We start from the raw sequence: 18,486 nt of genomic DNA on the forward strand, positions 1-18,486 counted from the left end.
GTACTACTATACGTACGTTCATATTGCTATTCACAAACTACTATTCATACTATTTTACACACTACTATAGAAATGATTAGAGGTACTGCTATATGTACAGTGGATATAAAAGGTCTACTTGTTCAATACCAGGTTTTCGTGATATAAAAATATGAGATAGATAACTATTTTTTTATAAAATCCACCATTAATGTGACCTGCACCCTGCACAATGCAATTGGGGGTGGGGGGGAAATTCCAGCGGGGAAGTAAAAATAAACAACTGCGATAATGTGGTTGCAAAGATGTGCACACCCTCTTATTATTGTAATGTGGGAATGGTGTTCTTTTGGTGATGAGCTGTGTTATGTTTGCACCAAACATACCTTTTGGAATTATGTCAACCTAGGGTTAATCGGATGGATGTTATTGCTTGCACGATAAAGCTTCGTCATGTCGCTCTACAACAAAAAAAATGTAAATGATTTTTCTTGATCTCTTTTTTTTTTTTTTTTTTTTTTTTTAAATTTACAAAAACTGTCAGGGTGTGTAATTTTTTTATATCCACTGTACTATTCATTATACTATAATACTGTACTTCCTTGAAAACGTGTTGAATCTGGGTGCATTCCACTTCTTTCCCATCCGCATCGCGCTCTCCTTTTTCTGCCTTCTTATTGTGTATTTCTCTACCTGTTCACCTTCTGTCCTGTCCACATAGTGTTATCTCCCTCCCTCTGTCTGAGCACACTCTCTCCATCCTTCCTCCCTTTTCCATTTTTCTTCTTTTCCCGTGATTTCCAGTAAGTTAGCCACAGATGGCGTTGAGGTTTTGTGGAGAGAGTTCTTAAGTGGTCTGAAGGTCATGACTGTGGTTCTGAGCGTATTAGAGTTGTCAGAAGGCCTCCGGTGGTTTCCCAGTTTCAGTGTCGTTAGTCACGTCTTGTTCTGTCCTTTATCAGTCCTCCTCTCTTTCCACACAAACACACACACTTTCTTCCTCTCCTTTTCGTGTTGACAGTGGTCTTTGTCCTCACCCTTTATCCCCCCCCTTTTTTTTTTTTAACCAGTGAGCACATCTCATGATCCCTCCTTCCTCTTGCCCTCCAACGTCACCACTTGACAACAAAATTCCTTATTATTTCCTTAGTGACTTTATTCTCATAATACTTAAAACTTTTTTTGTAATCTAAAAAACAAATTGTACTTGTAAAAAAAATTCTGTGAAAAAATACATTCTACAAAATAAAATATTTTCTCAAAAATACTTAGATTATTGCTACTATTTCTAGAAAACAAATATGGCCTAAGTATTGTAATATTTTCATTTTTTTATTCTAACTTTATTCTAAAAAAAACGTAACTATTCTCTTGGGAAATAATTTTTCCAAAATAATTTTAAATCTTATTTATAGAATAGAAAAATATATATGATATTAGAAAGAATTAATGTATTTTTTCCTCTAAAAATACTTGATTCTCATAATAGTTAGACTTCTTATCTTGAAAGAAATATGTTATTGTTCTTGTAAGATTACAACTTTTTCCCCAGAAACATGCAAGTTTTTCTTCAGGGAAATAATACAACTTTATTTTTTTTATAAATAAGGCTTTTTTCTCTCACAAATGCATGTTTTAATCAATAAAATACACACATTTATTCTTGTATTGTTGCATCTTTTTCTAAAAACAAAACACATTTATCGTAATATTATACCTTTTTAGCTTGGAAACAACAACAATATTGCTTTATTCTTTAGAAAATGCAACTATTTTCTTGGAAAAATACTGATTTGTATTGAACATTTTTAAGTTAATATCTAGACTGGAATAATATAATGCATAATCTTTGTAATTTTTCATCTGAGAAAATATGAATTTCTGAGGAAATATTACTTATTTCTTATAATGATTTGTTAGATAGGAAAAGTATCAAAATCATATTCATTATTTATTTATATTTGTTATAAAAATAATTCTACAAACCCCAATTCCAATGGGTTTGGGATTTTGTGTAAAACGTAAATAAAAACAAAATACAATGATATGCAATCTTTTCCAACCTACATTCAATTGAATACACGACAAAGACAAGATATTTAATGTTCAAACTGATGAACACTGTTTTTTGCAAATATTGTCTCATTTTGAATTTGATGACTGCAACATGTTCCAAAAAAGCTGGGACAGGGGCAACAAAAGACTGGGAAAGTTGAGGAATGCTCAAAAAGCACCTGTTTAGAACATTTCACAAGTGAACATGTTAATTGGAAACAGGTGAGTGTCATGATTGGTTATAGAAGGAGCATCCCCGAATTGCTCAGTTGTTACCAGCAAGGATGGGGCAAGGGTCACCACTTTGTGAACAACTGTGTGAGCAAATAGTTCCACAATTTAAGAACAACATTTCTCAATGTGGAATTTAGGGATGTCATCACCTACGGTCCATCATGTCACACGATTCAGAGAATATGGAGAAATCTCTCAATGTAAGTGGTGGTCTGGGGTTTTGACGAGTGCACATTTCAATTTGCCTATGGAAATCATGGATATCGTGTCCTTCGAGGAAAAGGACTATCCGGATTGTTATCAGGGCAAAGTTCAAAACCCAGCGTCTGTGATGGTATGAGGGTGCATGGGTACCTTTCATATCTGTGAAGGCACCATTAATGCTGAAAGGTACAAACAGGTTTTGGAGCAACATATGCTGCCATCCAAGCACCGCTTTTTCATGGACGCCCCTGCTTATTTCAGCAAGACAATGCCAACCCACATTCTGCACGTTAAAACAGCCTGGCTTCGTAGTACAGGCGTGCGAGCACTAGACTGGCCTGCCAGCAGTCCAGACCTGTCTCCCATTAAAAATATGTGGTGCATTATGAAGCGCAAAATACGACAACAAAGGCCACGGACTGTTGAGCAACTGAAATTGTACATCTAGCAAGAATGGGAAATAATTACACTGAGAAAGCTCCAACAATGAGTGTCCTTAGTTCCCAAACACTTTGAGTGTTGTTATAAGGAAGGGTGATGTAACACAGTGGTAAACATGCCCCTATCTCAGCTTATTTATAATGCAGGCAGTTGCAGGCATCAAATTCAAAATGAGTGAGTATTTGTAGTTTAGCCATTTGGTCATTAAATATCTTATCTTTGTAGTGTATTCAATTGAATATAGGCTGCAAAGGAATTGCAAATCATTGTATTCTTTTTTTTTTTTTTTTTTTTTTTTTTTTTATTTTTTTATTCACGTTTTACATGTCCCAACTTCATTGGAATTGGGGTTGTTGACTTAAAATATAGCACTTTATTCAAGTTCTATTATCTTTTTAATTCTCAAAAAATGTAGTCTTTGTAATTTAAAGTTCATTAACTTTTATATAGAAAATGCGGCTTTATTCTCTTATGACTCGTTATCAAAAATGACTTTTGTATCTGTAAAAAAAATGAGTTATAGAAAAATCATGACTTTATTGTCGTAAATCACAATTTTTCTGAAAAAAACCAAGTGTTATTCTGATAAGGTTGTATATTTATATCTTGAAGAAACAACTTTAGGACTGTATAGTTAAGACATACTTGTAGCATTTTTTTTCTTTTCAGTGTGGCCTTACTAACACTCCTATGTCCTATGTAACGATTGACATGACGATTCGATGAAAGGGTCATTGGATGGCAAAAACGAAAAACACAAAGAACATCAAGTCATTTCTATGATTTCCTCATTTTTGTCCGTCGTCTTTACAGGTTGTAACACAACACTAATGCTTTTTTTTTTCTTTCTAACTCTGACACCCCCTTTTATGAAACACTGCACCCGTTTGGCATTGAGAGAGATCTTGACTTCCTCTCCAATCGGATCTGGGGAACTAAAATTGGACACACACAAAAATAATAATAATTGCAGTAGGATAATTTTTGGATTGAGGATACTCTCTTTGCGCGGATGCACGGCTGCTTGTATGTGGAATGGGGGCGCAGCGGAAGGGACTTTGCATGCTGTGTGTTGGGTGGTCCACCAGGGGGTGTTGCATGCACGCTTGATGTTGGCCGATGCCCGCCTGCCTGGAGCATGCCCACAAAACCAACCGTCATCGTGCTTGCCGACGTGCGTGCCCAACGCTCATGTTCGTAGGTAAAGCCGATGGATGTCCACCGGTCTCGATAGCAACCGGTCGCAAGCTGCCCACCCTTGCTGGCTGACAAGGTTCTATCCAATGGTTCCTCCATCGGATTTACCTGATATATGCAGGGAACCTCCTGACTGGTAGGGGGAGCTCTATACAACATGCCAGAGTTACCGTATTTATAAAAAAAAAAAAAGAAGCTGTCTCTTGAAGAAAAGCACCAGTGATAATGTTTTGTTGTTGTACTGCAATTAAGCTTCAACTTAATTGAGGTTTGTGCAGAATTTTGTGTGTAAGTGTACTTTTGTTACATATATTTTATACATACTCTCTTGGTGTGGCACAGCATAGATGTGTGAATGTGCCAGCCCATTCACACATTTAGGGAACATGGGCACAGGTTGGGTCAGAGGCCGTTTTGGTCCCCCGATTGCTCCTCCTGGTGGTTCTGGGTTCTAGCGGTCACTTAGCAAAAAACGAAGCCCCTCCTCCTCCGCCTTGGAAAAGTACGACATTATTCCCGTAATATTATGGGTTTTTATCTCGACAATAAATTCTAGCCAAAAGAAGGCCTTTTTTCATGAAAAAAATATGACTAGTACTGAAAAGAAAAATTTACTTTTTTCTAGAAAAATTACTTTTCATCTGGAAATATCATTTTAATTTTTGGGTGGGGGAAAGTATGTATAGAAAAAAGCATTACTTTTGTAATTTGACCTCAGAGAAGAATGTAACTTTATTGTGGAAATGTTGACTTTTTAATCTAGAGGTGACTTCTAATCTGAATTTTTTTTTTTTGCAGACACCATTATTCATGTAATATTGTGACTTCATAATTAGCAAGGAATAGAACTTTATTTTAGTAATATCACTTCATATCTAGAAAAATAATTCTAATAAATCTAGAATCTATGGAATTTTTTCTAGAAATACTTATGGTATTATGATTACCTACAAAAACAACTTCATCATATCTGTTTTATGACTTCCTTTCGAAGAAATATCACTTTATTCTCCCAAAATATTTTGTTGAAAAAATACAACTTTTTTTCTTGAAAAACAACTATGTTCTTCTTGAATTATAAATTTTATCGAACAAATATTACTTGATTCTCAAAAATAGAAAGAAATATGACATCCCTTACTTCTGAAGAAAAAAAATACAATTTAATTCGGTATCGCTATCTAAAATATGATTTTATTCTAGAAAAATATAACTTTTTCTTTTTTCAATTTTAATCTTGAGCAAATGTAGCTTTGTTCTTGTAATGTGATTTTTTTTTTCTTTTAATCCAGAAATATATGGCTTTATTCTCATACTTTATTATGACGCTTTTCTTGAAGAAACGGTAACTAAATTCTTGTAATATGATTAGTTCTTATCTAGGAAAAAATAGTTTTCCGCAAAATATTAACTTCATTCTCAAATTGACTTTTTTTAAGAACAACACATTTTATGACTTAGAAAATATGACCTGATTCTCGAAACATAAAGAAAAATGTTAAGAAAAAATATGGCGTTATGTTTAAAGTTTTCATGAAAAAATACTTCAATCAGCCCGCGACCCGCATGAGGATAAGCGGTAAAGAAGATGGATGGATGGAAATACGTCAATCAGTATTTTAAGATTAATACAACTTTTTAGTTGTAAGTATTTTCATTTTGGAAAAAATACAGCTCCATACTTGTAATATTAGGAATTCTTATCTTGAAATGTACGGCTTTATCCTCGTAATATGATGTTTGTGTAGAAAAAAAGATGACTTCATTCTTGTAATATTATGATTTCTCCTACTACATCTAAAGTAACTTTTAACTTAACTTCATTCTTGGAATATGAATTCTTACCTAGAAACAAAGTTTTATTCTCGTGATATGCTACGTTTTCATTTACGGCTTCATTCTTGTAAAATGGTGACCTCGTATCTAGAAACAAATACTTTATTCTGTAAAAAAAAAAAAAGCACTTTTTTTTCCAGTGCAATGCCGTGCGCTCTTGTCGAGTATCGCTGGCGCATATGTAGACGCAAGGGCCACGCTGAGTCAGCGTTCTACCACCTGCTAAATGCTGTCGTATTTGCCAGCGCATCCACCAAACAGACTGAAAATCAAATTGGCAGTAACGTCACAATCTGTCACCTTCATTGGCTGTTTTCTATGGAGCTCTCTCAACCACACCCCCCTCGATCCCCTTATTGCTCCCGTCCCTCCGCGGAGGTTCGGGCGCAGCTGTGGAGCAGCGAGGACGCGTTTGCATTCTTACCCTCTCCGTGCCGACTGGCTCTCTCCAGAGGCTGCTACGTATGGACCTGCCCGTGGCCGACGACAACACGGTCCACTTCAACTCCACCCTCATGGCGCTCATCAGGACGGCGCTGGATATCAAGATTGCCAAAGGTACGGTTCCCAAGTCTTGTTCTTGGTGACAATGTCAGTTGGTCATAGCAGATGACAAAACTCCGACAGGCTAGATTTACACAGCAGGTCTACCTGCTCAAATTACGATTTAGTACCGATATAGATTTTATAGTTTACTTATTGAATGACCCTTTCCCCCATTGTCAAACCTTGATGTTTCTCCACTGTCCGCAATTATTTTCAGTTTTATTTCTATTTATTATGACTCTTTTCTAGAAAATAAAAATCTTAAATTAAATATCTTATTACTTTAATAATAATAACAATTCCAGAAGGAAAAAAAAAAAACGTTATTCTTGTAATATGTCTTTTTTTTTTTTTTTCTCCCCCCTTTCGAAAAAAAATGCTTATGGGACTGACTCTCCCTGCCCCCCATTAAACGGTAACCTCGATTTTACGCCATTCGCCAGCAATAATCAGAATCAGCTTTATTGGCCAAGTATGCTACAAGACAAGCAAGGAATTTGTAGCTGGAGCCACTCTAGTATAACAGCAAACAGCCACTATGAAGAAATATACATTTAGGACATAAAAAATACCAGTGTGGAGAGTCATTGAGCAATGAAAGTGTACCACTCGTGTGGTGATACTGATGTAATTGCAATTGTGCAAATGATGCAGAGTCCTCAAGCAATTTAGAACAGTTTAAAGTGACTAATAGTGCAAAATTTGGTGACAAAAAATGTTTTATTTCCTTTGTGACAGTCTCATAATACTATGACTTTTCATCTTGAAAAATATTTTTTCATTCTGATTACGTCACAACTTTTTTCTAGCAAAGAAATTGCATTTTCTTTTTAAATATAATATACTTATACCGTTATTAGTCCGTCAATGGGGAAATTTGCAATTTTTCTCCTAATACAACTTTTTTTCTTAAAATATTGGCTTTATTCCTGTAATATGACTGCAAAAAAAATCTGACTGCATTCTCGTAAAAAAATCTAAAAAATCTTTTATCTAAAAAAATATTATTTTTCTAAAAAAATATTTTTTTAAATTCTCAACATTTAAAACAAAACAAAAAAGTGCTCGTAATATTGCAACTTTTATTTTGAAAATAATTTAATCTAATGGCACTTGTTTAAAAAACATTTTCTCTGCTGGAAATATTACTTTTTAATCTAAAAAAAATTCATTATTTTATTTCCCCCCAAAATATTCTCAGCGTATCACAAACCATTTTACCTTGAAAAAAAAGCAGCTATACTTATATTACTATTTCTTAAAGAAGGTCATTCTCATTATATCTAGACAAGAACTCGTTCTATTTATGTATAGAAAAATACTTTTTTATCTAGAAAGGATTTAGATTTTTTTTTTTTTTTTTTTTTACATTTACAACTTTATTCTCATAAGATTACAACAGTGTTTGTCCAATCTGTCGAGGCCTGATTCAGATGCAAGGAAATCCAAATCCTTTTTTTCCCCTTCAGCTTATACTGTATTATCATGACGTATGTCCACACTGGGCAACTTGCGAGAAAAAACCAAAAACAAACATGTAGTGTAAATTCAGCCCATAAGAGATAACATTGTTACTTTTGTTTTGGGTGAATGGTCGGCCATGAGTTGCTATTATGTCCTCTTCTGCTCTTTAAACCTGTCCTAAAAAAGCAAATCTGTTCTTGAAAACACAAATACATGAACGGAACTCACTCAGGCGGTGCAGACAAGCAGCAAATGGACGCTGAGCTACGTAAGGAGATGATGGCCATTTGGCCCAACCTGTCGCAGAAGACACTGGACCTGTTGGTCACACCTCACAAGGGTAAGTTGCAGGAGAAATCACCGCATTGGTTTTTGGTGGTAGCGGTGGTAGTATTTGTATGTAGGATCACCCAACTCACCAAGAGGACCGCTTCTACCAGTCAGTCACTGCTTTGCATCCCCTGATCAGGTCTTATACAGTATCTATAAAAAATAGAAATTCAACAATAAAAATAAATGTTTGCATTCACACTCATTCAAGGATTTGCCATGAAAAATCTCCCATAGTAGTGTCCCCAAATGTTTGAAAAATAACTAAATAAAATCAGTTCCTGACACTAATTTCACCAATTGACACGAAATTGGTGTCAGTCATGACAGGACGCATGAAAAAATGTCAATGGCCCATGGCCAACATTGAACGAGAAGTCAGCCATTTGGGTTTGAAGAAGACAAATTCCAGGGCCAAATCAGAAGCAGGTATACTTAGATAGATGGCATGTAAAACATTAGAATACACTGCACATACAATTTATTCACCTGTGTACACATACTCACGTAATAGAGCACACATTTGTATTCCATCCTGCCATCAGGGGGTGCCAACTATAGAAGATCCTCTATAGGAGTCTTTTCACTACAGGAAGAACTAAGCATCAGAAAAATAGAAATTAGATCTAGAGTGGTTGGATAGGAAAGGCTAAGCATGAATGAACAGTAAATGTAGAAGCCCAATGCATGTTTCTAGTTGATCGTCTTAATGAATTAACGCATGGAAGGTATAATGTAATGTATATGTGATAGCATCGCATATTGCTTTGGTGCTGCGGGTTTCGTAGCCACGCCGCTGTGAAAAGAGACCACCTTACCAAGCTCAATGTTTTTCTGATTGTAAATGTGTGTCATCATATAAACTCTGGCTTGGATCCGTGTCTGGAGTTTTTAGAAAAAAATTGAGCTACTGACCCAAAGGTGTTCGGCAGTGAGGTGGCTACGTCGTCCTCGCTGCTAATATTAAATGCACTTGAAGCATGATTCAGTTAGGTATTGAGATAGTGACAGATTACTGCAGTATTGTTAGCAAAAGCTGCAAAAGAACAACCGCATCTGCCTGTGAAAAGACCAATGGCTTTATTGACAAGTGGTGTCCTGTGTTGTTTAAATGTATCTGGATGTTGCATACCAGACTGTGAGGTCACTTCTGTTTCTCTTGACGAGCCACTGAGGAATCCTCAACCCCTGACCCAAATCCCTGAACCCCTAACGCTAATTTCTCAGACCATTGAATTGATGGCAACTGGACTGTTCTGGGTGTTTTAGAAGATGTTTCGCCTTTCATCCGAGCAGGCTTCATTAGTTCATGCACAAGAGAAGGTAGGACAGCACGAGCCTTGGTGTTGGTGTGGCAACCCAACTACAGTCCCCTCCAAAAGTATTGGAACGGCAAGGTCAATTCCTTTGTTTTTGTTGTATACTGAATACATTTGGGTTACAGATCAAAAGATGACTATGAGACAAATGTTCAGAATTCTAGCTTTAATTTCATGGTATTGACAGTACACCTATATGTGTTAAACAACTCAGGACAGAGCACCTTTTGTGGGTGGCTTCAAACAAATGGTGTTTAACACATGTAGTTGTTTAACACATGTAAATACCATGAAATGAAAAGCTGGAATTCTGGACTTTTGTCTCATATTTATCTTTTGATCCGAAACCCAAATGTCTTCGGTATACAACAAAAACAAAGGAATTGACCTTGCCGTTCCAATACTTTTGGAGGGGACTGTATTTATCCTTCAAGTTAGAGGGACGCCCCAAACTATAAATGGTGTGACTCTTCTGGGTTGCAAAACGTCATTAAGAAGTAGGCCTGTGAAAAAAAAAATCGGCTAACTCCACCACAAAAATTGGTCGACGCAAACATTTCTGCCTCGAGGCAATGAAAGTATTAATAAAAGCATATTTGAGCTGCCTGGAACCATTTGGCCACTGTCCATGTTAACCACACGGACATTTGTTCCAGACTGACGGGCCAGGGTCACGACACACGAGCATCTGTAAGTCATTTTTTAAGACACTATTAGATGTGTAATGTACATATAACATGATGAATGAGTGAGCTGAGTGACGGTTAGTGTTTTCTTTGACCTAAAATGCACGCTAATGCTAACCGTGCTCCTTAGCCCGACCATAGAACCAATCCCACAGCCCTAACCCTAGCCTGAGCACCAAACACGCAGACCCTAACCATAACCCAAACTCTGTGAAATCTTAACCCGACCCCTAACACACTGGAATCCAACACAAGGCATGCCGGCTGGCCACCTCACTTTATGTGGCCTACAAAAACCTGGATATACATAATGCATATCATACACTACAAAAGGAAAGTCACATTCTTTAGGTCTCTTTGTCTGAAACTGGAAATATTTGGTATAAAAGCCCAAAGGTGACTATGAAACAGAACTGTCCTCGCTGTCTGGCGCAACTTTCTTGTGAACTTGTGTCTCATCCCCCAGTCCCATCCCCCCCACGGCTCAGGGTCCCATCTCGCTCGGGTCTAATCTTCCAGGGTAACTTGTCATTTTCTCAGCAGCCACAGACTTGACGGTGGGCAAAATCTACGCTGCCATGATGATCATGGAATACTACCGGCAGAGCAAGACCAAAAAACTGCAGGCCATGCGGGAGGAACAGGTAAAGCGGATCCCAACGTTACTCGTCTGGTGGTGCGTTTTCCATGGACCAAGTTCTTTTTCCTCCAAAGTATCGATGATATGTAGATATGCTTTTAGGAGTCCTCGCTACATCGTCTAGCGTCGTGTTAATAAAACTTGACCGGCATGCTAACTGTACAAGCTTTAGGCTATTAGCTGATAGCTGTTAGCAATAGGGGTGTGACTCACAAATAAAGGCATGATACCATATAATTGCCATGTTTTGCAAATAATATCAGGAAACATCTTCCATTTCTGTTGACGATCCACTGGGAATACTCTAACTAAGCAATACACGGGAACCTCTGCTATCGTATGTCCCAGTTTTCATAAGATTCGGTTTTCGAATAATTTTCTTCGCCAAACGTTTGTCCCTGTCTTGGCACATCCACTCTGTTTTCATTGGTTTGAAAGTGGTTCGTACCAAACTCATTCACCTTCCCACGCGACTCTTCCATCATGGACGTATTGGCCATTTTCCTGTCCATTTACTACTCGCACGTGCCTGTCACTGTGTTTCCTCTGTCTGTATTTCTGGTAATTTCATATTTTGTCAGCTGAATTTAATTATGGTGATATGGGAAGCAACACTTCCAGTGGCAGCTGTAGGAGGGGCCTGAGGGCCCCCAAACACTTTGCTTGCTTTTCTACTTGTCTACTTTGTTCGTTTCCTGGAAAGAAGCGTTTTAAGCTGTTTTTTTTTTTTTTTTTAGGCCATTGATGTTTTTATAACACAATTCAGACTGTTCCAACTGTGATTGTTGAGGAGACAAAATATTAAAGTTGCACTTTCCTAAAAAAATAAAAAAGATTCAAGCTGGGATTTGATATTATTTCAATGAATTAATTACTGGAGATTTTACTGCTATTAGGATGCAGTTTTTAAATGTCACAACATCAGCTTTTGTTTACACAAAATTTAAGCCAACACCGCCGAGACTGGCGAGGCTCTTCAGAATCATAATCAGTCACGGTAACTCCAGGACCAAAATATTGCTTGCGCTCTCACGAGGAAGATGTCTCGGAGGCGTCTCCGGACAAGGTGAAACCAATTCTTCCGAAAGTCATTGATCAATAGGCATATATATTCTTGAAAATATATAATAACGTCTATTCCGTATGTGTGTTTGTGTTTAAATACGGAGATGGAAAGCTCATATCGATTGATTGCCTACAGAGAGAAGCCATCGGTTTCCACGTGTAATTTATTAATGCAAACGTAAAGGCTTAAGCGCTTTCGATTCAGATGAAATCGTTTACACTTAACATACGGGCTGGGTAATTAATTGAATTTTAATAGTGATTTCAATTTTGGCTTCTCACAATTATAAAAACTCCAGTACGTACCGTTACACCCCTCGCATTTCTCAGCCAATGCGGTTGTATTATGAACCCTTGTGAGTAGGCTATACAATCAATTGTATGCTCCTGAATGCGATCATTCCATCGGCCTGAATGGACACCAGTACTCGTTTGTCCCGCTATGTCTGTGCTCGTCCATCCTGGCTTTTTGTCTTTGATTTCTCTTCTTCTTCTGTCTCGTCTATGTTGTCGCTCTGACGTCTCCCTTTATTCCCCCCCAGGATGAGGTGGGATCTCCTTATTTGGTCAGTCCAGCTCAACGGTCGCTCGGTTGTGTGCGTCTGTGAATGCGTTCAAGTGCTCTCTGGTGCCTTACTGTCAGTCTGTCTGTTTGTCTGTCTGGTGGGATGTTGAGTGGTCCCCCCCACGTGATCATTTAGTGGCGGGATACATGGGGGCCCGCCGCTGCGTGACATGCAAAAACAACCATTTTGTTCAGCCATTTCCTTTCCTGGCAACAGGGTATGACTTAAATAGTCTGTGGCAATCATTTGGATACCTATCATACTGTTTTTTATGTTTTTATATGTGAGTTGAGTGGTGACACAGCGCCTGTCCCTCTGGCCCAGCGTTCAGGCTCATTTGTCGTCCCACTACATACGTACAAGTAGGCCGCACTCTGAATGTAAATTGTCCCCAAACCTAAGGATTTTAGTGAGCTTGTTTTTTTAATTAATGCTTTCTGGTGGTACTGCAACATGTAGGCAGTAGCTGTAGAACCTCAGGGATTTAAAATAAGGGTGATAGTTTCAAATTACGGTGACACCAGTTTTAGGGTTTAAAGTTAGTTAAGGTTAAGGCTGACTTTGTGTTTTGGGTTTCAGGTAAGGGTTTCAAGGCTGGGCTAGGGCTTGAAGCCTAAATTAGGGTTTCAAGCCTAGCTTTGTGTTTGAAACGAGGGTTTGGGTTCAACATTTGGATTTCATACCAAGGATAGGGTTTAAAACAAAGATTTGGCTTATAAATGTAGGTTAGCATTTCATATTCGGGTTTCGAGCTTAGGTTAATGTTTCAAACAAGGTTAAGGGTTTGAAGCCATGGTTAGGGTTTCAAATTTGGGTTTCAACCCTGGGTTAGGGTGTCAAGCTTAGGGTTAGGATTCTAAATTAGGGTTTCTACCCTGTGTTAGAGTTCCAAACAAGGGTTAACATTTAAAATTAGGGTTTCAAACAAGGGTAAGTGTTGCAAATTAGGGTTTGAAGCCTGTGTACGAACGCAGCATGATGACCATAAATGAGCCTTGGCAAGTCTGAGGGGGCGTGGCCATGTCTGTTGTTTGTCACCATGATCCAGTCCGCTGATGGAGGCCATGGCAGGCCAACTTTAAGTCACGCTGGAAATTTAGTTTCATGTCATTCAATACATCAATCTTTATTACGTCTGAATGCATCCTGACACACATCAGTCATTATGTGTACAGTATATCTCCTTACACATCTCCCACATCTTGATTGTGTCCTGGATATCGATGATAGCTCACTCACCCAACGGTAGAAGTTCCCCTTTTTTAAGACCCTTTTCCACTGCATTGTACCTGCTCAGCGTGGGTTGGTTGCATTTCCACTATACAATAATACCTACTACGCACTATATATGCATCATATAGAAGTCATGGTATTGCTAGGAAGTCACTTGTTTGGAGCGCATCCACTGTATTAATTCTATGTTAGGGTTTCTAACAAGGTTAAGGGTTTCAAATTTGTATTTGAAGCCGGGGTTAGGATTTTGAATGAGTGCATTCAATGAGGGTGCCATGTACCCCAAGTTACCATTTGGTACAATGTAAGTATCTGGAGTGCAGTGAAAACGTGTCTTAAAGACCCAAGAGACTTCAGCTCCCAGATCCGCCGTCTGGTGGGGAAACTTCACCTGGCCACAGCCCCGTGCTGTTGATGCCACAAATGCATTCTCTGTGTTGGTGTCCGCCCCCCAGACCATCACCCCCCACCCCCACTCTTTTCCCTATTGAACCCGCCTGTGGTGTATCTCACACAGAACCGACCACCATTAATGTTTCAGCGCATGGAGGCTCCACCAGAGGGCGACGGTACGGACGGGCTAGGGGGGCCCGAACTTAGCAGCCTTCCTGGTACCCAGCCCGACAATGTCAACAGCATGTAAGTACTCATTCAACTCATCAAGTGGTCATGTAATTTGATGATTGGCTGATTAAATGATCATGTGACTTGAATTTCATCTGATTCAGCTTAACGGGTGGTCAAATGAACTGATGATTTGCTGACCTCACTCATTAAGTGGTCACATGACTTATTTTTGGGCTGATTCTGCTCATTGAGTGGCCATGTCATTTGATAATTGGCTAATTCAACTCATCGAGTGGTTATATGATTTGATGATTGGTTAAGTCAATGATCATGTGACTTGGTTTTAGTCTTATTCAGCTGACTAAGTGCTCATGTGACTTGATTGGCTGATTCAATGATCGTGTGACTTGGTTATCGGCTGATTCAATTCATTGTGTGGTTATTCCAATTGATGATTGGTTGATTCAGTGATCATATGACTTGATTATTGACTGATTTAACTCATGAAGTGGTTATGTGACTGGATGATTCAACTCATTGTGTAGTCATACCAATCGATGATTGGCTAATTGAGCTTGTCGCGTAATCATGTGAATTGATGATTGGCTGCTTCAACTCATCGTGTGGTCGTATGCTGTCACAGACCTTCCGAAAGTGGCGGCATGACCGAAAGCCAATCGTGGATGACCACCAAAGCCCAGGAGATGTTCCAAAAGACGGGTAATTGGAGCACCGACAGGCCGTACCCCGACGACCTCCATGACAACCCGCAGGTATGATGAGCATGACGTTTCATTGTGGCCATGACAACGCGTTGGTGACTATTATGGTATGGCCGAAGAGCGATTGTCGAGGAGGAGTAAGGCGTTGCATAGTGCTCAAATTGCACATCTCAATATCTACTGATTTTAGTTCTCAAATCTTTTGTTCTGAATCCAAGCAAGAAATTTATTGGTTTTGGAGGATACCAGCTACCTGAGGTCTCGTGACTGCTGAGAGAAAAATATTCCAAACTTTATTTCATGTTAAAAAGTTGTATCTTTTGTAGAAAGGAAAAACAATGTCTTTACGAGAATACATTTTTTTTTTTTTTTAAGGGTTAAAATATTTCGTATGTGTAAAGTCATATTTTGTTTAATAAGTCTACATTTAAGTTGGATTTATTAAAAAAAATTCACAGTCATTTTTTGAGAAAAAGTAATACAAAATACGTTGTTAAAGTTGTACTTTTTAAACAGGAATCATGTTTTTGTTGAAAAAAAATCTAAAATAATATTTTTTCCAAGGTAAAAAAGTAATTACATGTTAATAGTGGTGTTTTTCAGTGGAATAAAACACTATTTTTTTCAAAGTAGTATTTTTCAAAGAAACAAAACAGAGTCTTACAAGAATGAAGTAGGATTTTTTTTTCATTAAAAAAAAAGTGGCAATATTCGATTCGATTAATAAATACAATTTGATTCATAAATAAAATATTTTGGGGGGAAAAGTGGTAACATTATGAGAATAAAATTTGATTTTTTTGAGGAAAAAAAGTTGTATTATTACATGTTCAAAGTCTAAATTTAGTATTTAACAGTTATTTTTCTCAGTTCAAACATTTCTATGAGCATTTACATGCAGTTTGAGGAAATCTACTTTTTTATTATTATTGTGTTGTACAGCAGTTAAATGGCAGCAAAGACTTGACCTTGTGATATTTTTGTGTTGAATGTTGTCTCCAGTCCAGTGAGCAATGTATTTGTATTTGTCTTGCACTGTGTGTGCATTGAAAATTAAACTGTTTCAGTGGAAGCTAGACGCTAGCAACAGTAGTATGGACCACCGAGCTGGCTTGTTGGTGTGGCAATGGATCAGACACAAATGTAATTTGACACAATTCTCACCATCCTGCAGATGTCTCATTTGGCAGTCAAAGATTTGTTGGATTCTTAAGTAGCTAGTGTGCTAGTTTATTTTTATTTTGGTTGTACTTTCCTTGTTTATTTCTGTGCTAGTTGTTGGGGCGTAATACCTCTTTGCACCTTAAGAGGCAAAAGTGAGTGACTCTAGTGTAAAGTGTTTTTATCTGAATTATTTGTATCTTTTTTTCATTATTATTATTTTTTTTTTTATCATTCTAGTGTGATTATATTTTATTTATTTATTTTTGTTTTTCTTTCAATTTTATATAATATTGTTATTTTTATTTTCTTTATTTAATTTGTATTTAGTAGTAATTACTATGTTTCATTATTTACTTGTACAATATTGTTATTTAGTCCTATATATTTATTTATTTTTAAAAGTATTTTATATTTATTTTATAAGTTTTATATTTTCATTTTGTTATTTAGATTTTTGTGTTTTATTTGTATATGATATTGTATTTTAAGTGTTTTTTATTTCGTAGTTGTATTATTTTATCTTATTATTTATTTTTATTTTTTCTATTTGTAGTTGTATTATTATATTTAATGTTATTGTATATATTTTTATTTTATGATTTGCAATTTTTATGTTGTTGTTCAGTGGTCCTTCGTTAGGTTCCGGACCACCCCCACAATAGGAGAATTATGCGATGTGGCAGCCATGTGTGTGTGTTTGTTTTTTAAATCATATTTTTAAGATGTATGAATCTCCCCAGTCCCACACTTATTCATCTATTCCACACTCATATTAACATCGACCATGCTCTTAAACCTACATAATATTAACAACATATACTGTAAAATAAAGGTACTCACCAATGATGCTGATTGTACTGCACAGAGCATTACAGAGCATTACAGCTGTCACCCTGATATTATTTCTGTCCTTCTTTATGTGCTGGACCAAAGATTAATTTATGCCATAATGGCTGCAGACGAGCACAAATATTCTCCCTTCCTTCATCAGGTGGAGAAGCTTATTCTTTTTTGCTCGATAGCTGCCACTGCTACCATCATCCTCTGCTGCTAACTGCCAGCTGGCAGGTACCTTGTTTGGGCGGCATCATAGCGCTTTTCTTCCAATGATATACGACGAGACGTTAGTCTATTTATCTCACATTTATTGATAAAGTAATGAAACGCGGTTACTGTGAGACGTATGCCGTCTCTGAGCTCACCTGCCCCTACGTGCCCCGCATACATGGTGAAGCGATGCATTCAAAGACTCTTGGAAATCTTAGCGGTCAACACAACTGAGCTTTTGTACTGTATTGCGGAGGTATTTTGTTCTTTGTAATATGTGTTTTTATTATTTCGTCATGTATTGTATATGTTTTAGGCTAGAAAATGCTTATTTTACCACGACAGTTAAAAAATAATTACTCTATCAAGAAATCTCGTGCTAGGGCTCGTTATCAGCAATATAAATATGATTTTGAAAAAGCTACGATGCACTGAATCCGCCATAGGGGAAGCACGATATAGCAAGGGATTACTATATTTGATAGTGTGTGTTTTGTTCCTAATTATTCTATTTCAAATTTTCATTTAATTGGATTTATTTATTTTTCATTAAGAAGCAGGCAAAGGGTGCCTCTAGCTTGTTCACCTTCTTTCAAATTGTACCTGGGGTGATGCAGTTGATTTGTGCTCATTTGGTCAAATTGAGACGAGCCGCTGTGATTTCTGCACCTCACACTTTGGCTGTAGCGCCCCCACCCGCAGGATGGGTGGATAGCGGTCACCCCTCCTCTCGTTGTCTCCTTGCAGACGGTAGAGATGCGCGAGATGGGGCGGGACGGGTACGCTGACACCGAGCCCTGTCACCCAGTGGATGGGCACGGGCGCACCCTCTCCATGCCCCGCCTCTCAGCAGACAACCAAGTGAGCACCTCCATGCCCCCCACGCTCTACACCGCCATCCTCACGTGCTTTAGCCCTACGCATTTCTTTATTTGATGGCGGTGAGAACGACCGCTGTGAATTTGAACAAGTCCTTGCAAATTGATGATGATATTGTAAGAAGGAGAATCAGGAACACACTGAAAAGAAACAAATACAGTATTTACAGTGGTGCCTTGAAATATGAGTTTAATTTGTTCCGTGACCATGCTCATAACTCAAAACACTTGTCTCTCAAATCATCTTTCCCCAAAGAAATGAATGGAAATGCCATTAATCCATCTCTGCTTCCCCTGCCCCCAAAAAAACAAA

The 18,486-nt window shown here is 37.7% G+C and overlaps 1 protein-coding gene across 3 annotated transcripts in view; it reads left to right on the plus strand.

Moving 5' to 3' along the window:
* The window catches only part of cacna1ab (calcium channel, voltage-dependent, P/Q type, alpha 1A subunit, b), a 102,345-nt gene that overhangs the window by 65,250 nt on the left and 18,609 nt on the right, over window positions 1–18,486 (plus strand). The window contains exons 38-43 of one of the 3 annotated variants that reach the window (XM_061680614.1): window positions 6,399–6,504; window positions 8,189–8,296; window positions 10,835–10,935; window positions 12,539–12,562; window positions 14,313–14,434; window positions 15,006–15,135. In XM_061680614.1, coding sequence (XP_061536598.1) covers window positions 6,399–6,504; window positions 8,189–8,296; window positions 10,835–10,935; window positions 12,539–12,562; window positions 14,313–14,434; window positions 15,006–15,135 — 591 coding nt within the window. Of the gene's footprint in view, window positions 1–6,398; window positions 6,505–8,188; window positions 8,297–10,831; window positions 10,936–12,538; window positions 12,563–14,312; window positions 14,435–15,005; window positions 15,136–18,486 lie in introns of all 3 variants that reach the window. The other 2 variants (XM_061680615.1, XM_061680616.1) reach the window with 2 other exon arrangements.

Source organism: Phycodurus eques, chromosome 6 (assembly GCF_024500275.1).
Source record: "Phycodurus eques isolate BA_2022a chromosome 6, UOR_Pequ_1.1, whole genome shotgun sequence".
Taxonomy (NCBI): Eukaryota; Metazoa; Chordata; class Actinopteri; order Syngnathiformes; family Syngnathidae; genus Phycodurus; species Phycodurus eques.